Genomic DNA, 17,231 nt, shown 5'->3' with positions numbered 1-17,231 from the left:
TCACTATATCCATCCAACCCCCAACCTAATCCAATGTGAGAAAGATTTCAAGCATGATTCTGTGATTTCTCTTCCAAGCCTATCACAGAACCCAATTACATTCAATTTCTTTCCTAAGACAATTGAATGAAGAACGAAATCTTTCTAGTAGATCAATAGAAAAGACAGAAGAAGAAAAATGAAAACTAGTATTGATCCATAGAATTACAATAGAGCTCCCTAACCCAATAAAATGGGGTTTAGTTCATCATAGCTCAATTCAAATCAAAAAGAAAGAAAAAATTTCAAGAAAGCAGAGAAAGTACAAAGAAAATGATTACAGAGTTCCCAAATTGGGTTCCTGACTGCCTAACTCTTCTAACTAACTTAAATTCTATGCTATTTATACACTTTCTTCAATTGATCTTCAAGACTTTGGATTGGGCTTTTGGCCTTTGTTGAAGTAGATTGAAGTGGCTCTCAATGATATTGAGGAGAGAGGTACTCAATTGCATAGTTTTGGTATCAACGTTGGGGTCAACGTTTTTGAGCAAATGTTGGGTCAAATGTTCTCTTAGAGAAAATGGGTTCTGGGTATTGCCAACAACGTTTGACTCAACGTTAGTGCACCAACGTTCGCCTTGTCATGCGTACGCGTCGCCCACACGTACGCATGGATGGCCATTTTTGCCATTCCACGTGTGCGCGTCACCCACGCATGCGCGTCAGACTGCTAAAATTTGTAATCACGCGTACGCGTCATTGACGCATATGCGTCGATGACACGTACGCGTCACTGCCAATTTTCCCAACTCCAGATTTTAAAAATTCTCGCAGACATTGGACTCAGCGTTGGCTTGGCAACGTTCCCTCCAACGTTGCCTTACTCACGCGTGCGCGTGGAGTGTCAAATTTCTATGCTCACGCGTACGCGTCGCTGCGATTTTCTCAAACTCCACAATTGAACTTTCTGTCGCAAACGTTGGACTCAGCGTTGGTTTGGCAACGTTCCCTCTAACGTTGGCATTGACACGCGTGCGCGTCACACACACGTACGCGTAGATTGTCAATTTTCCAGGGTTACGCGTGCGCGTTGCAGCCAATTTTTCCAATTTCCAGAAAGCAAACTGTATTGAAAAACGTTGGAGGTAACGTTGGTTAGCTCCAACGTTGGCACCAGAAACTTGCAGAACGTTGCATTGCTTTTTCCTCCTACGTTTGAGGCAATGTTGGTGAGCCAACTTTGGCCACCAACGTTGCTTCCTCTTCTTCTTTCCATGGCTCTTTTTGTTTCTTGCTTCCTTGCCATTCTTCACCTATCATCAATCAATGTATACATCAAAGCTTTGCTAGATTCACAAGAGTTTGCATCATTCTTAACACACAAGTAAATAGAACATAAATCTCATGAAAATGCATCAAATTAACCATGTTTGAATGAATCAAGGTATGCATGAACTTTCACCCAAATACTTACTTATTACTCAAGAAAATGCATAAAACCTAATAAAAACGAAAGAAAAAGGCTAGTGAAACTAGCCTAAGAAGCCTTGGCATCAATAACTATTTTCTTAATAAATCGAAAATCAATACTACAAGTTCTCAAATTCAATCTTTTTCTTCTAAATAAAATTTCAAATAAATTCTTAAGACTTAAAACAAAATTTCAGCGGCATTCCCTCTAAAACCCAGACTCTGCCACTTCTTGGGTTCCATCCAAACCATTTTCCACACTCTTTTCAAATTATTTCCAATAGATCAAGCCAGGCAAATTCCAACATTTTCAAATTATCCTATCATAATCCAGAAATCAAATTCATCAGAATAACTCAGTTCCTGGCTGCACTTAAACCCTCTAAACCTCAAACTTATAACAAATATCAATATATCACAAAAAATTAATATAAATTCAGTCAAATTCAATCGACAAGTAATCACGACATCAATTCACTTATCAAATACCAATTTAACCGGTGATAATTTACCAAAACTCTACCTTCGTACGAAATCAAAATACTCGAAGCTCCGGAGAAGCCTTCTGACCGAGCCGTCGAAGAAGAAAACATCCGGAATCGTCTGTGCTTCCTAGAACTCCAATTGGTCAAACTCAAGGGATAGAGGAACTACATCACCGTTGACTTTCACTGAACAAAAAAATGCCAATGTGTAGAGGAGGAGGACACAAACACTTTTACCAGATTAAATTTTTGATTGGGGTTACGGATCATAAGAAATCAAAGCCAAAAGTTTGGTAGGAGTTACGGTTCTCTCTCTCACTCTCGGTCACTTCTCTTTTCACCATGCATAAAATGAAAACCAAATGAGGTTAGTTGATGATGATTAATATGATATAAATTGATTAGGTGTCATGCTTGCAATAATAAGTAGTTAGGTGTCACAAGCATCCTTTTTTCTATCTTCATTTTGTTCAGTCACTTGGGAAAAGAATTAAGAGATATGCTGATGATAATATATGATGATGATTAAGGTTGTGTAACATGAAATGCTATTGATGATGATTAAGGTTGTATAATATGAAATGCTATTGTTTAATGTGATTCCATGTTTCTTTTCTTTTTTTTTTCTTCTTTCGGTCAATAATAATAATAATAATAATAATAATAATAATAATAATAATAATAATAATAATAATAATAAGGTTAAATATGTATGAGTTACTAACATAAATAATATTAGTAACTTAGGAATTAAAAGATATTTGACAAAACATTAGCAACTCTAAGCTCATCAAGAAATACCAATAATTAATTTTTATCGATAAAAATCGGACTTGATAATAATATTAATATTATTATCTAAGTTCCATTATAATTAGAGCAAGTAAAATAAATAAATAAGATAATAATAAAATTATATTACCATCTATTTTACTTCGGGGTTCGAAATCGACTCATCATAAAAAAACTAATCGCTCCAAAATATTATTTTAAAAAAAAACTTGCGTTAATGCAAAAATTAGAGTTGTTACATCCTACCCCCTAAAATAAAATTTTGCTCTCAAATTTTCTTTACCTGTAAACAAATGCGAGTAATCGGTCCTTATCTTATCTTCTAGTTCTCAAGTGTGTTGTGTTTCCTTATCTCGTCTTAACTTACATATAGCAGTTAAAGAAATAAAAGAATGCAACGCACCGAAATCGTAAAGTGCAGTTAAGAAGCGAGTCGTGACACAACAATGACCTTGGGTCTGGGAGTCTGAGTACGAGCATCTTCAGCAGTAATTGTAAATACTCTTACTGGCTGGTGCAATTTAGCTACTCCTTGTACCGACTTTTCTGGACAATTGCTTGCTATATGCCCCGCTTCACCACAATTATAACAGACCCTCATTCCAAAATAACAAGGCCTACCGGTGTGATTCCTTCCACATTACCTACATATCGGACCCTCTTGACTCTGCTAAGGTTGCTTACCAGTGTCCTGTCTTGACCTATTTCCATTTCCAGCAGTATAGCGCGTAGTGATAAATCCCATTTTTAGGGTTTACCTTGTATGGATTTTGAGGGTTTTATCAATGTCCTTTCACACTTATTCATAAAAAATACATGGTTTTGTGTTTTCTTCCCGATTTTGCTTCATGGATGAAAACATGCCTCTTCAGAGTTTATAGGGCAAGGATGGCATAAAAGAGAGGAAGGAAGCATGCATAAATGGAAGGAGCATAGAAATTGGAGCTTTAGAGCTTAAGCAGCGACGCGTACGCGTGCCTTACGCATACGCGTGCATTCGTGCTACTAGGATCGGCGCGAAGAACCCAAAGCTAGAAGCCGGCGCATTCGCATGGCTGAGCCAAAACCTCATGGACGCGCACGCGTGCTATACTCATACGCGTCGGTGCTGGCACGTGATTTTTAAGTGAAATCGTGCTTGGCGAATTCACAGAGGTTGTGGGCCCAATCTGAACCAACTTCGGTGCCAAAACACTTAAGAGGACCAAGGGATGAGGGGATTCTCATTCATTCACACATTTAGATATTTTTCTAGTTAGTTTTTGGAAGTTACATTTTGTAGAGAGAGAAACGCTAGCTTCTCTCTAGGGTTTTGCTTCTCAATTTGGAATTCTCTTGGATCCATTGGTGAGATCTATTGTCAATTCAATTCTACATTGCTTCAAGTTACTTGTGGATCTTAGATTTGGATTTTGTTACTTTGATTTTCATTAATGCTTGAGGAATTTTATGTTCATTGTTGCCAATTGTTTGATTGTTGTTAATCTCTTGTTGTGGATATCTTTGATTTCAAGTTCATTCTCAATTTTACAATGTCTTTCATCCTTGCTCTCCAAGTGTTTGAGAAAATGCCAGCTTTAGCTATGGAGTAGACTTTTCATTCTTAGCTTGGGGGTTGAGATATTGGAGATACTTGAATTATCAATGTCTTTTGTTGATTATCAATTGCAGATTGCTAATTGGTTTGAATGTCACTAAAGCTAGACTTCCCTAGGGTTAGACTAGGACTTGTGAACTCAAATTGATTACTTTCACTTGACTTTTCTTCATAGTAATAACTAATTATGGTCACAATTGATGGAGATGATGATGATAGGAAGTCCAATTCTCACTCCTAGCCAAGGCTTTTATATTGCTTGATTGTCATTCACACTATTAGCTTGTTCCTTTCTTGCATTAAACTCCAAAACACTAATACAGCTTCTAACCAATGATGTGAATCTTGGAGCACTCCTAGGGAGAATGACTCGGGACTAATACTCTCGGTTATTGATTTTGGATTGTGGTGACACAATTTCTTTGTTTGATGTGGAATTGCGTGTTGGTTTAGAATATACTCACGATTGGATTTATTGATAAATTCTACACCGGCATAAAATCTCTCATCACGTAGGAGAGTTTCTAACTTGTTGGTTCTCTCGCATAGGTACTCCTGGTACCTTAGAATCAACCTTCCTCTGTACCGCATGCCTATGAAAATTATTAAAGTTCCGTGGCGGTAAGCTCGGATGATCCATCCTTGACACTGCCATCTTATGTTCACAGTCTTCCATCAGTTGACTCTTATTGAAAAGCTCTGCGAAATTCCGTATTTCCAGTGGGACCAATGAATGCATAAGCTCATCGCGAACTCCTCCTTCGTACTTCAAACACTTCCATTCCTCAAAATTATCTGGGTTTCAGTAATAGATCTTAGAGAATCGGCACAAATCCTCAAATTTTTTAGTATATTCTGCCACTGACATATTCCCTTGTGTCAACTACATCAGTTCCATTTCTTTAGCATCACGAACAGATCTAGGAAAATATTTTTTGTAAAATTCTTCCTTAAAAGTATCACAGTCAATCTCTTCCACCTCCTACCTTAACAAGCATTGTACTCCATGCCACCAATGTTCAGCTTCTCCCTCTAGCATATAGGTTGCAAACTCAACGTGTTGTCTTTCTGGTACATGTTGCGCACGCAATGACTTCTCAAAACCATGGAACCAGTTGTCAACTTCAGTTGCAACAAATGTCCCCTTAAAATTGGGCAGATTTACCTTCAGAAAGGTTGCCAATGTCACAGGGTTATCGTGGTTTCCAGCGCTTTCATTATCATTACCGTCTCCACCACGCTCACCATTGCGTCCTCTATTACGATCTTCATTCCTCTCTCATAAACGGTCAATTGCTCGTGTTGTAGTAGTTGCCTGATAAAACCCAATTTTGTGGTTTATCTTATGTTGAATTTAGGGAATTTTATTATCTTTTCTCACAATTATTCAATGAAATAGCATAGTTTTGTGAATTTCTCCTAATTTGTGTTTAAGAGTAAAAACATGCTTTTTAGGCCTTTAAATTGCTAATTTTAATTCACTTTAATTCAAATCGATACCCTGATATGTTTGTTAAGTGATTTCTGGATTAGAAAGCAAAGATTGGATTGAAGGAATGAAGAAAAAGTATGCAAAAATGGAGAATTCATGAAGAAATGAGGATTTGCTGAACTGAAGGCCACGCACACGCATCAGCCAAGTGTACGCGTGAGAAGGAGATTTCGCCAGCGACGCACACGCGTCATCCACACGCACGTTTGAGGAGGAGTTTTGCAGTGCGACGCGTACGCATGACCATGCGTACGCGTGACAAGCTGCACGTGACTTTACTAAAGGCAAAACGTTGGGGCAATTTCTGAGCTCAAGGAGGCCCAAATCCAACTCATTTCTAATGCTTTTGAACCTAAGGATGGCAAGAGAATGGGGGGGGGGGAGCAATTAGTTTTAGGTTAGTGTCATGTAGGCTAGTTTCCTAGGAAGAGAAGCTCCCTCTTCTCTCTAGAATTAGGGTTCTTAGGTTAATTGCATCTTAGATCTAGGGTTAATTTCTTCTTTTCATCTTGTTTTTTTTACATTTTCATGCTCTAGTAGTTTAATTCCCTAGATTCTTCTTATTAATTTCCTTTATTTTGCCTCTTTTTATGTTGATGAACTCTTGTTGGATTTGGATTTTCATTTAATGTAATTTATGTTTTATGTTCCTTTATGGTTAATTGAGTTGTTGTTATTGTTTTCTTGCATCGGGTAGTTATTAGTTTTTATATTTCTTGCAATTTAATATGCTTTCCCTTTATGCCTTCCAAGTGTTTGACAAAATGCTTGGTTGGATGTTAGAGTAGGTTTTTTAGCATTCTTGGCTTGGAAAGAGAAATTGGGCAATCTTGAGTCATTAATACCCAATTTAAATTGGTGATCTAAAGTTGTTAGTTAATATTATTTTCATTGACTTTAATCTCTTGCTAATTCAATTAGTGAGTTGATTAGGACTTTTAGATTGGGATTAACTAGTCTTATTTTACTTTCTCCCTGTGTTGAAGATAATATTATACCTTCTTCCGATGTTGGAGATGACGAAATAGGATAAATTCTTGTTAATTATTATTATGATTAGTGACTAGGATAGAAAGTCTATATTCTCAATCCTTGCCATGAATGTCTATCTTTATTATTTGCTTTCTTTTGTTGTTTGCTTCACTTTTCTTGTCATTTATTTTCTTACCCTTTTACCAAATCAAACCCCCCTTGCATCTTCATAACCAATAATTGAGTACTTCATTGCAATTTCTTGTGAGATGACCCGAGGTTTAAATACTTCGGTTAATTTTCATTGGGGTTTGTACTTGTGACAACCAAAAATATTTAAAATTTGATGTGAGGATCGATTATCGGTTTAGGCTATGCTCACAATGAAATTATTTTGCTAAATTTTGAACCGGTAAAAATCTGTCTTATCAAATTTTTGGCGCCGTTACTGGAGAATTACAATGGTGTTATATTATTGGCTATTGTATATATATGAATATTGTGAATATATTTGCCTTTTTCTTGTTTGTTAATTTTTGTTAGGTTTAGAACTTTGTTGCTTGTTTTTGTTATCTTTTGTTTTTATTTGCCACCATGAATTCTCATTCTTTTGGTTATGAGTGTGGTTACAACTATGTTGTAGGAGTTGGAAATTACAATGACAACATACATCAAGGATGGAACAATCAAGGATGGGAGGAGCCTCAAAGATTTGATCACCCTTCTTGGCAACAACCTTCCCAAATGTGCTATGGGCAAGAGTCATTCCATGATGCATAACAATCCAATGGATATGGTGGACTCCCTTGTGATTATCAATATCCACCACCATATGCCTATGAACCCCTCCACAATATAGCCCTCAACTATAATACTCACAAGCCTCATACCACCAAACACCTCCATATGACCCCAATCCATATCCACCATACCAACCACCTTATGAGCTATATAAACCATATGTAGAACCACCCCAATTCCACCACCAATACCCTCAAGAACCACCACCTCCATACCATTACCAATAAGAACATAGTTTTGAACCACCTCGCATGTATAAGAGCTTTCAACCACAAGAGGAATACCCCTTTCCACCACAACCTTCTATGGAAGAACACCCATATCCATCAATCCAAGAGCAATATGATCCTACCTATGTTAATCAAGTGGAACAAGAGCCAATGGATCGGCTTCAAGTAATATCCGCCGAAAGGAGCAAAAAGATGCCCAAAGGATGAACGAAGCTATCGAGGCTAACATTTCCAAAATTAAAGCCAACTTGAACTTATGGGATTCAAACCATAGACAAAGCATCTCCACGGATGAATGTGAGAAATCAACCGAAGAGTGGAGCATGAAGGTGATTTTAGAATCCCAACATGAGGACATCGAGATGGGGGATGTCTTGCAACAAGTGGAGGAGGAAGAGATTGTTGAAGAAGAAGAAATGGTTGAAGACCTATGTGAAGTTGAACAAGAGATGGAAGAAGTTGAGCAAGCAACCTCCACCATTGAAGATGATTCTACACCAACTAATGTGTCTTTTGGAATTGATGAACCTCCCTCATTGTGTTATAGAATTGATGACAAGTAGGACCATGCACAACCTCTGACACATGGTTTAAGCAATGAGGGATGTATAGAAGAAGTTGGTGAACAAAGAATTAATATTGAAGATGCTTGCCAAGAGGTGGAGGTAATCAAGGAAGAGCACAAGGGAATGACACTTGCAAAACCATTGGAGACATCCCTTCCTAAGTCACCATCCAACACAACATTCAAGTGGGTAAAATTCTTATCTCTAAGCTTTACTTTCCCACTTGAATATGGTTTGATTGAAACGGATGGTCAACTTAGAGCTCTTTGTGGATTGAAGAGTAAGAGAGAGTTGTGTAGTAGTTGGCAATTTGATGTTAGGCTCATTAAGGTTGACCCTTGAGGCATAGGTTCCATGGTTGGAAGAGTACCAAATTGTATGGGTCTAGGAGGAAAATTTGGTGCCCCAAGGAGAATTCTATGTGCCTACCACCCGGATGGAACAATGATGATCAATTAGAAGATGGGTATGAAAATAAGATATGGGATCCTGGATCACGACATGAAGACCAATCTTGGGAGCTCATATCTTGTGAAGAGCTTCACCTAAGCTTGGTGAATTCGGTTGGAAATTCTGACAACCGTTTGAGGAGCAAGCATTCTTGGAAGTTCAAGGATGAATACAAACATAACCCACCTTGACAAGGAGCCTCCCAATTGTCCAACTTAAGGACAATAAAAAAAGTGCTAGGTGGGAGACACCCCACCATGGTAAACTCTTTCCACTCTCTTGTATATATAATCAATGAATGAATTGAGCTGCCATTGTTAGGTAGGTTTCTTTGCATATTGTTGTTTTAGTATTTTGGTTGTTAGTTTGTTTGATTAGATGTATGTGTTATATTGTAAGATAGTTGTTTTGAATTGCATTTTGCTTGAAGTGCAAGTTTTGTTTGTTTGTCTTTGAAAATTTTTCAAAACCAAAAAGATTTTCATTAAATTTGAACTTTAGTTGGTTTAGAGTGTAAATAGGCTAAGAGAGTGCCCTGTTTCTATTTTATGCTTTAAAATTAAAAAAAAAAAAAGAGGGTCGCCCCACGCGCAAGCGTGGGAGACGCGTACACATCACTAGTCTTTCTCGCACACCCATGCGTGAGCTTGATCGACGCGTACGTGCTGAAAGGCTGATGTGGGACTCCTGATACAAAAACCAGAGAGTTGCACTGGAGTGGTGCTGCGTTTGTGTTGGGAGCACAGTTTCGCTCCATGTGTACGCGTAGATGACACGTACGCATCACCTGTCTCTTCTCCTGCATTCCATGTGTACGCATAGTTGAGGCTTACGCGTCACTTTCCCTTTTTGCTTCTCGCGCATGCGCATCACGTATGCGTACGCGTCGCGTCCACGCCTCAGCTGCCCTATTTTTGTTACTTTCTTTTTCTCTCCTTCTTCTTTCCTTCTTCTTCCTTCTTCTTCTTTCTACTTTTTCTTCTTCCTTCTTCTCTTCTCTTCTCACATTTCTCATCTTTTATTTCTTACTTCTCTTTATTTCTTCTTCGCCCTTTTATTCAATTTTCACTTCTTATTTTTCTCATCTTTCATTTTTTTTTGTTTATTGCAACAAGAAAATAAGCTTTCTGCCATGCTTTAAAAGCGTGTCGAAAAGTGCAAAAAAGCGTGCCGATAGCTTTTCGCCATGCTTTTTGAGCTTTCGGCACGCTTTTAAAAGGGTCACATCTGCCAGCGTGCCGGTTGCTCTATCACCACGCTTTTGTGGATCTATTGGCACGCTTTTTTTCTTGGCATGCTTTCATTTCTTGCCACGCTTTTAAGCATGGCCATAGGTCTTAACCTATAGGTATGCTTAAAAAGCGTACCGAAAAGTGCACATACCACCACGCTTTTAAAACGTCCCAGAATGTTTGCTTTGGGTACTCTTTAAAAACGTGCCGATAGAGAAAGATATGGCTACACTTTTTACAGCATGGCGATAGCCAGTTATACGGCCACACTTTAAAAGCGTGGCAATAGCCTTATAAAATTTAAAAAAAAATCTTTTTTCTTATTTTAACCTGCAAAATATAAATTTTTAATCCCTTTTTATTACCAAACCTACAAATATAGTATGCAATTTTTAGTACAACATAAATCAAACAATAATTAGTTACATAATTTTTGCGATAATTGTTTTATACATTAAAAAACTAATACTCAAATACAAAAAAAATCTCAAGTTCGAATTCAAAAACTAAAAATTAAAAAAAATACAGAAACAATACAATTTAAGCTTAGTCTCATTACAATTAGCAGCAAGCTTTTCAACTTCATCCAGAATCCTACAAAATGATTCAATTATACTGCATAAATATAAGCTCAGTCTCATTAATTACGAGTAAATTTTCCAACACAAGCTCCTGAGCTAATGAGCATTCACTTAAACAAGGAGAGAACAGAGATATAGTTCTTTGTTCATCTTTTAATGCATGCATATATACATTCATTTTCTACTTGAAACCAATTCTGGAACAAGAAAGATGATCATTCCCATTCAATAAAGTGAATTTACTTGCCGAGCATACTAGAGAGTAATTTAATATCAGAAAAAGGAGATCAACCAGTATACATCAAATAATAAATGTATTAAAAGCAGTTCGTAAACTAATGTGACCAAAAGGATATATATCAAGTTTGAAAAAAAGTGTTAAAGACATACTTGGCAAAGTCCTCTGGCTTCTTGCTAAGACCAAAAGGAGTTTGGTCTCATAACCATAGCTACATCTACAAATATCAAAGAAAATTTAAGCAAAACAAGTCAAAGTTTCACAATGTTTGTGATTCAAAGGGGACTAGCTAGAGAAGAATCCACATACTCTCCGGGCACTTCTCCAGTCAAGTATGGTGGGATCTTGGATCGGTCCAAGAGACCCTCTGGCAAGAAGATTCTTCTGTCAGGACCTGTCACCAAATGGAAGCAATGATCAAAAACTAGTTTCCTACCTTGAATTGTACAACTAGAGTATATAAAAAAAACTGTTAGTTCATTACAAGAACTTAATTAGGAATAATTAGGAGATTATAGGCTATAGCAATAAGTTACCCTCCTCTTACTGCTAAGTCAAACTTTGTTAGTTCCTTCTCTTCCTTTCTCTGTTACCATATTTCAACAAATTACATTGTCAAAAGAACACAACCATGTCTATACTCTATGGACTTGTTAGCTACTTTAGTTTTCTCAGTTTATTTGCATATTCTATACCGAATTTCTGCTAAAAGAAAGGATGTGAAGATAGGAGCAACCACTTACCATACCACTTGGCAAGTTCATTGGCAGGAGTGACAGCAGCAGCAACTTTCTTTGGAGAAGGAGGTGGTGCTGCCTTCTTCTTACCAAAGAGAGCCACAGTCTCGAAGGTGGCAAGGCTAGAAGCTGATGGTGCTGACCATGCTACACCACTCAACTTGATGGGGTTTCCAAGCATCTCTAACACCCTAATTGAACCCATGTTCTAACCTCAATATCTTCTGGACCTCTTTTGGCAGATGTGTGATCTGAGTCTTATCAAAATGTACTAGCATGACTTGGTTTGTCCGCTCATAAATGTGTGCTAAAGGGAGATATGATATATAACTGAAAATAAAAAGGAATCCAGAGCAAGAACATTTAGAATATTTTATGAGCCAAAATATGACAATAACTACTGTACAATATGACATAGGCATTCAAAATGAACTCACACATCAGAAGGGCCAAATTTTTCATCCATAGTGGTCCCAGCAACATTTGCAATGAAGTTTGCATGGGTCAAGACAGCCTCCTGAAGAGAATTCGTTTAGCAGAAAGATAAATGAAGAATGTTCTATAAAGTGACCATTACCAAGGAAAGCATTTCATACACACAACATCTACCATAAACAAAAAATAGTAATTTGGCAAGAACCTACTCACCTTTGGGGTTCCAGTTGTACTACTTGTATAGCAAATAGTTGCAACATCATCAGGTTTTGGTGGGCTAAAGGGCTGAAGATTACTGCTTCCCTACATCCAAGGCAGAAAAAGGTAAGTGGTAACAAGTACTTAGCAATGAAATCATAAATGATGCTTCTTGAATAAATAAAATTATAAATCATTAGCAACTACAGATGGTGGTAAGAAACTACAATTACCATGTTAGTGCAAAAAAAAAAAAATAGTAAAACGAAATATTTTTTGTTTCTTTTATAAAATAGAAAATAATAAAAAGAAAAGGATTGTGTGGTGGGTAGGTAAATTAAAAGAGAGAAAGCAAGACCAGAACATAAGTGACACTTCCTAATTACTCCATAGAAGCAAATAGTAGACGATGAAGTATTAACTCTAGATAATCATATTCTTGGACCCAAAAAAAAAAGTTACCTGATTTAGTAGATTTGAATATGTTACAACCTGAACTCCAGTTGATGATGGAAGTGATGGAATATGACCATCGATGCCTCCAACTACCTGCATAATAATTGATCATCATGGATAAACAATGCAGATTTAATTTAACAAAAAAATTAATTGTATATAATACCTACCACAATTAGTCGTACACTTGGAATCTCTGACAAGAAGCTCAGCAACTGCAAGGTGGGGTGACAAATACTTAAGTTTCACAAGAGAAAACTTATGGTAAAATACAATTGACAAGAACAGCAAAAAACACATACTTTATTAAGTTGAAGGTCACAATACATACCGAATTTAATGTTTGAGACATACAAAATATTACTTGCACAGCAACATGATTAACAATATACTTGACAGCATCAGGACATATCGAGCAAAAAATTCATTACTGTTATATATGAAGATTAATCCAAGGTCATTATGAAAGAAATAATGCTTCCTAATAGATAGAATCAATAAACCAAGAGTATCATATAAAGGCACTGATATGTATGAATATGCAGCGCAAGCATGGTCAACAATGAGCCACTCCAGTCTATTGATAAAGTATATGCCAATGCAAGCTCCCTGGAAATGCACGTACCAGTGGTTAGGTAATAATATAAATAATTGAGTTTCATGACTATATTATAGAATTAACCTTTGGAATTCCATAATAAATCAAACCAAAACCTATAGCTGACCGTGCAGTACTTGCTTCTCCAAAAGTCATCCAGTTGTACCTTGACAGTGGAATAAGAGTGGAAATGATGAGAAGTTCATAAATAAGTTTTATTATAAAAGAAAAGAAGGACAAGAAAGCATAATGGATAAATAATTGAGCTGCTTAATTGAGCTACTATATGTTTAATTTGCAGAACAATATAACATATTTTGGAGCTACCATTGGCAGGATTGCTAACAGAATTGGAAGAGCTCAGTTTACATTAAATGGAATACACTACAAATTGATTGCTAACGAAGGAAACAATACACTTCATGGTGTGTATATATATATATATATATTGTTATGGCCTGGCCCAAACCCTCTGCGGGTTGGCCCGACCCAAGCGCCATCCGACCCTAACGGTCAGGGGTAAGGCACTCCACAGCCGACCCGGACACGCGTCCCCGACAGCTCACCTACAGCTGTGAGGAGAATGCCTCGGAGAAAGTGGGCCTGTCCTTACAGGGCCCACCTCTGACACGGTATATAAGGGGAAGGTTTTTACCCTTCCCCAGGTACGTCACATGACTCTACCCCCTTTTTCGCCTGCACACTTCATTGACTTGTGTGTCGAAGTGTCTTTGCAGGTGACATCCCCCTTCCACATCTGAAGAGCTCGGGACCTCACTTGCCCCCCCAATCCGGAGACGAATGTCCAGTCGATTCCCCCCTTGTTGACCGGGATACTCACCCGACCCGTACGGTACATGACCTACCGAACATTGGCGCCGTCTGTGGGGAGTCGACCATGGACTTCGTACTAGTCGAAACCGGAACAAACCACGAGGCCGAGCCCGGAGAGGACGCCGCCGCAACTGCTTCCCAGCAACGTCCAAGGTCCCCTCCGAGGCACACAACACAATCCCACGAGAGACGCCCCTTCGAGGGAACTGGCGATAACCACGCCAGAATAATGCAAGAACTACGCCACAGGATGCAAGACTTGGAACGCCGACTGGCAGACAGGGAGCGCGACCAACACACCCCAGAACAAAGCCACTCCCGCTCTCACTCTAGGAGCCATTCCAGACGTACGCCCAGCCCCCAGGCCGAATCCGAGAGCGCTGGGGAAAGAGGACACGCGAGAATACGCCATGACCCCGTCATATACGCCAGACGTGAAAGGAGGCGTACTACAGATCGAGGAACCGAAGATGCTCGTCGGGAAGACGACGAAGGGAGAGCGACGAGAACAAGGGGACCCGTGATAATGGGGGTGACCCCATTTCATCGTTCCATACTCGAGGTTCGGCTGCCAAAACATTTTGACAAGCCAACAGACATGAGGTACGACGGAACACAAGACCCGCTGGAACACCTCACGGCCTTTGAGGCCAGAATGAACCTTGAAGGAGTGGGTGACAAGGTAAGGTGTCGTGCCTTCTCGGTCACCCTAGCGGGACCTGCAATACGGTGGTTCAATAACCTCCCGCAGGGCTCGGTGACCGGCTTTGCGGACATCAGCCATGCCTTCTTAGCCCAATTCACGACCAGAATTGCAAAGGCGAAGCACCCAATCAACCTGCTCGGGGTGACTCAGCGACCCGGCGAGCCGACCAGAAAATACCTAGACAGATTTAACGACGAGTGCCTGGAAATCGACGGGCTGACGGACTCAGTCGCAAGTTTGTGCTTAACGAAAGGACTCCTGAACGAGGACTTCAGAAAGCACCTTACCACGAAACCAGTGTGGAGTATGCAGGAAATCCAATGTGTGGCCAAGGAGTACATCAACGACGAAAAAGTGAGCCGAGTCGTGGCCGCCAACAAACGACAGCCCTCTCACAACCAAGACCGGCACCGCCGAAGCAGGGAAGGCCAAAGGGAACACGCCAGAGACGGCGGCCCGAGCAAGGCAGCACCCAAACCATTTCCTCGTGTTGGGAAGTTCACCAACTACACTTCCCTCACTGTGCCGATCGTGGAAGTTTATCAACAAATTGCGGAAAAGGGGATCTTGTCGAAGCCCCGACCACTGAAGGAACGAACAGGGGGAAACCGAAGCCTCTACTGTGATTATCACAAGGGCTATGGGCATAAAACCCAAGACTGCTTCGATCTAAAAGACGCCCTGGAGCAGGCCATCAGGGATGGAAAGCTAGCCGAATTTTCCCACCTTATTAGGGAGCCGAGGTGACGGAATCGCGACCACGATGATGAGGATGGGACTCGGGCACCGAAGCGACGCCAAGAAATGGAGGACGATGACCGGGGCCTCGCCATAGTAAACGTGGTAACAGCCAGGAATGCAGCACCTAGGTCAAGGTCGGCACACAGGAAAGACGCTAAAGTCCTGGCGGTATCCTCATCCTCTACGCGAAGCACTAGGAAGCTCCCACCCATTTCGTTCGGCCTGGAGGATCAGTGGTTCGACGAGGTCGGAGAGAGTCCCCCAATGGTCACAACAGCCAGAGTAGGAACCGGTCTTGTCAAACGAATCCTTGTAGATACAGGGGCAGACTCGAACATCATGTTCCGTAATGTGTTCGAAGCTTTGGGCCTAAGGGACGCCGACCTACAGACGCACCAGCACGGCGTCATAGGGCTCGGCGACCATTTCATCAAGCCGGATGGCATAATCACCCTGCCGATCTCATTGGGACAAGGCCAGGTGAGAAGAACGGTAATGGCCGAATTTGTGATCCTACGGGACTCCACTGCCTACAACATCATCCTGGGGAGAAAGACAATCAACGACCTAGGAGGAGTCATCAGCACGAGGATGTTAGTGATGAAGTTCATAACTGAAGAAGGGTCAGTAGGGTCTGTGAGGGGAGACCTGAAAATGGCAGTCGCCTGCGACAACGCAATCTCTCGTTGAGAAAAAAGTCTAAAGAGGCATCGGGAGTATTTCTCGCCGACCTGGATGCTAGAGTTGACGACAGACCAAGACCCGAACCCGAAGGCGACCTGGAGAAGTTTAGGGTCGGGAACTCGGAGAAAAAATTCACATTCGTGAATAGGAACCTCCCCCATGAGTTAAAAGAACCTTTGATGGAAATGATCAGAGCCAATGGCGATTTGTTTGCCTGGACACCTGCCGACATGCCGGGCATAGACTCCGGATTCATGTCACACCGCCTAGCCATTAAACCGAAAGCCAAACCAGTGGCCCAAAGAAGAAGAAAAATGTCCCAGGAGAGGGCAGAGGAAGTGGCCAGACAAACGGCCAGCCTCCTTGAGGCAGGGTTTATCCGGGAACTGGACTATTCTACCTGGTTGTCAAATGTGGTCCTGGTGAAAAAGCACAATGGGAGATGGAGGATGTGTGTAGACTACTCCGATCTCAACAAGGCGTGTCCCAAGGACTGCTATCCCCTCCCCAACATTGATGCACTCGTTGACGCAGCCACGGGGTACGATATCTGAGCTTCATGGATGCCTACTCGGGCTACAACCAGATACCGATGCACTGACCAGACGAGAATAAAGCGGCGTTCATAACGCCAGGAGGGACCTACTGCTACAAAGTGATGCCTTTCAGCCTGAAAAATGCGAGGGCGACATACCAGAGGCTGATGAACAAAATATTCAGCAACCTCATCAGCGAGACGGTGGAAGTTTACGTGGATGATATCCTCGCAAAGACCACCTGCCCTGACGATCTCATAAGCGACCTGGAGAACGTGTTCACATCCCTCTGACAACACGGCATGAGGCTCAACCCGCTTAAGTGCGCCTTTTCCATGGAGGCCGAAAAGTTCCTGGGATTCATGATAACCTAGAGGGGAGTGGAGGCCAACCCTGAAAAGTGCCAAGCAATACTCCA

General features: G+C 40.5%; 2 protein-coding genes across 2 annotated transcripts; one reads left to right on the top strand and one right to left on the bottom strand.

Moving 5' to 3' along the window:
• Window positions 1-11,144: 11,144 nt before the first annotated feature.
• On the bottom strand, window positions 11,145-14,486 carry LOC112778329 (chlorophyll a-b binding protein CP26, chloroplastic-like). Its single transcript, XM_025822658.3, has 4 exons — window positions 14,447-14,486; window positions 14,247-14,352; window positions 11,632-11,816; window positions 11,145-11,282 (listed from the first exon to the last, which is right to left on the bottom strand). The coding sequence occupies exons 1-4, from the start codon at window positions 14,484-14,486 to the stop codon at window positions 11,164-11,166; spliced, it is 450 nt and encodes a 149-aa protein (XP_025678443.1). The 3' UTR covers window positions 11,145-11,163.
• Window positions 14,487-14,672: 186 nt separating this feature from the next.
• On the top strand, window positions 14,673-15,599 carry LOC112778328 (uncharacterized). Its single transcript, XM_025822657.1, has one exon. It carries the CDS (start codon window positions 14,673-14,675, stop codon window positions 15,597-15,599), a length of 927 nt encoding a protein of 308 aa, XP_025678442.1.
• Window positions 15,600-17,231: the final 1,632 nt, after the last annotated feature.

The sequence above is a fragment of the Arachis hypogaea genome, chromosome 19, assembly GCF_003086295.3.
Source record: "Arachis hypogaea cultivar Tifrunner chromosome 19, arahy.Tifrunner.gnm2.J5K5, whole genome shotgun sequence".
Lineage (NCBI taxonomy): Eukaryota > Viridiplantae > Streptophyta > Magnoliopsida > Fabales > Fabaceae > Arachis > Arachis hypogaea.
Note: the sequence above shows the minus strand (reverse complement) of the source record. Positions and strands in the feature narration are given on the sequence as shown.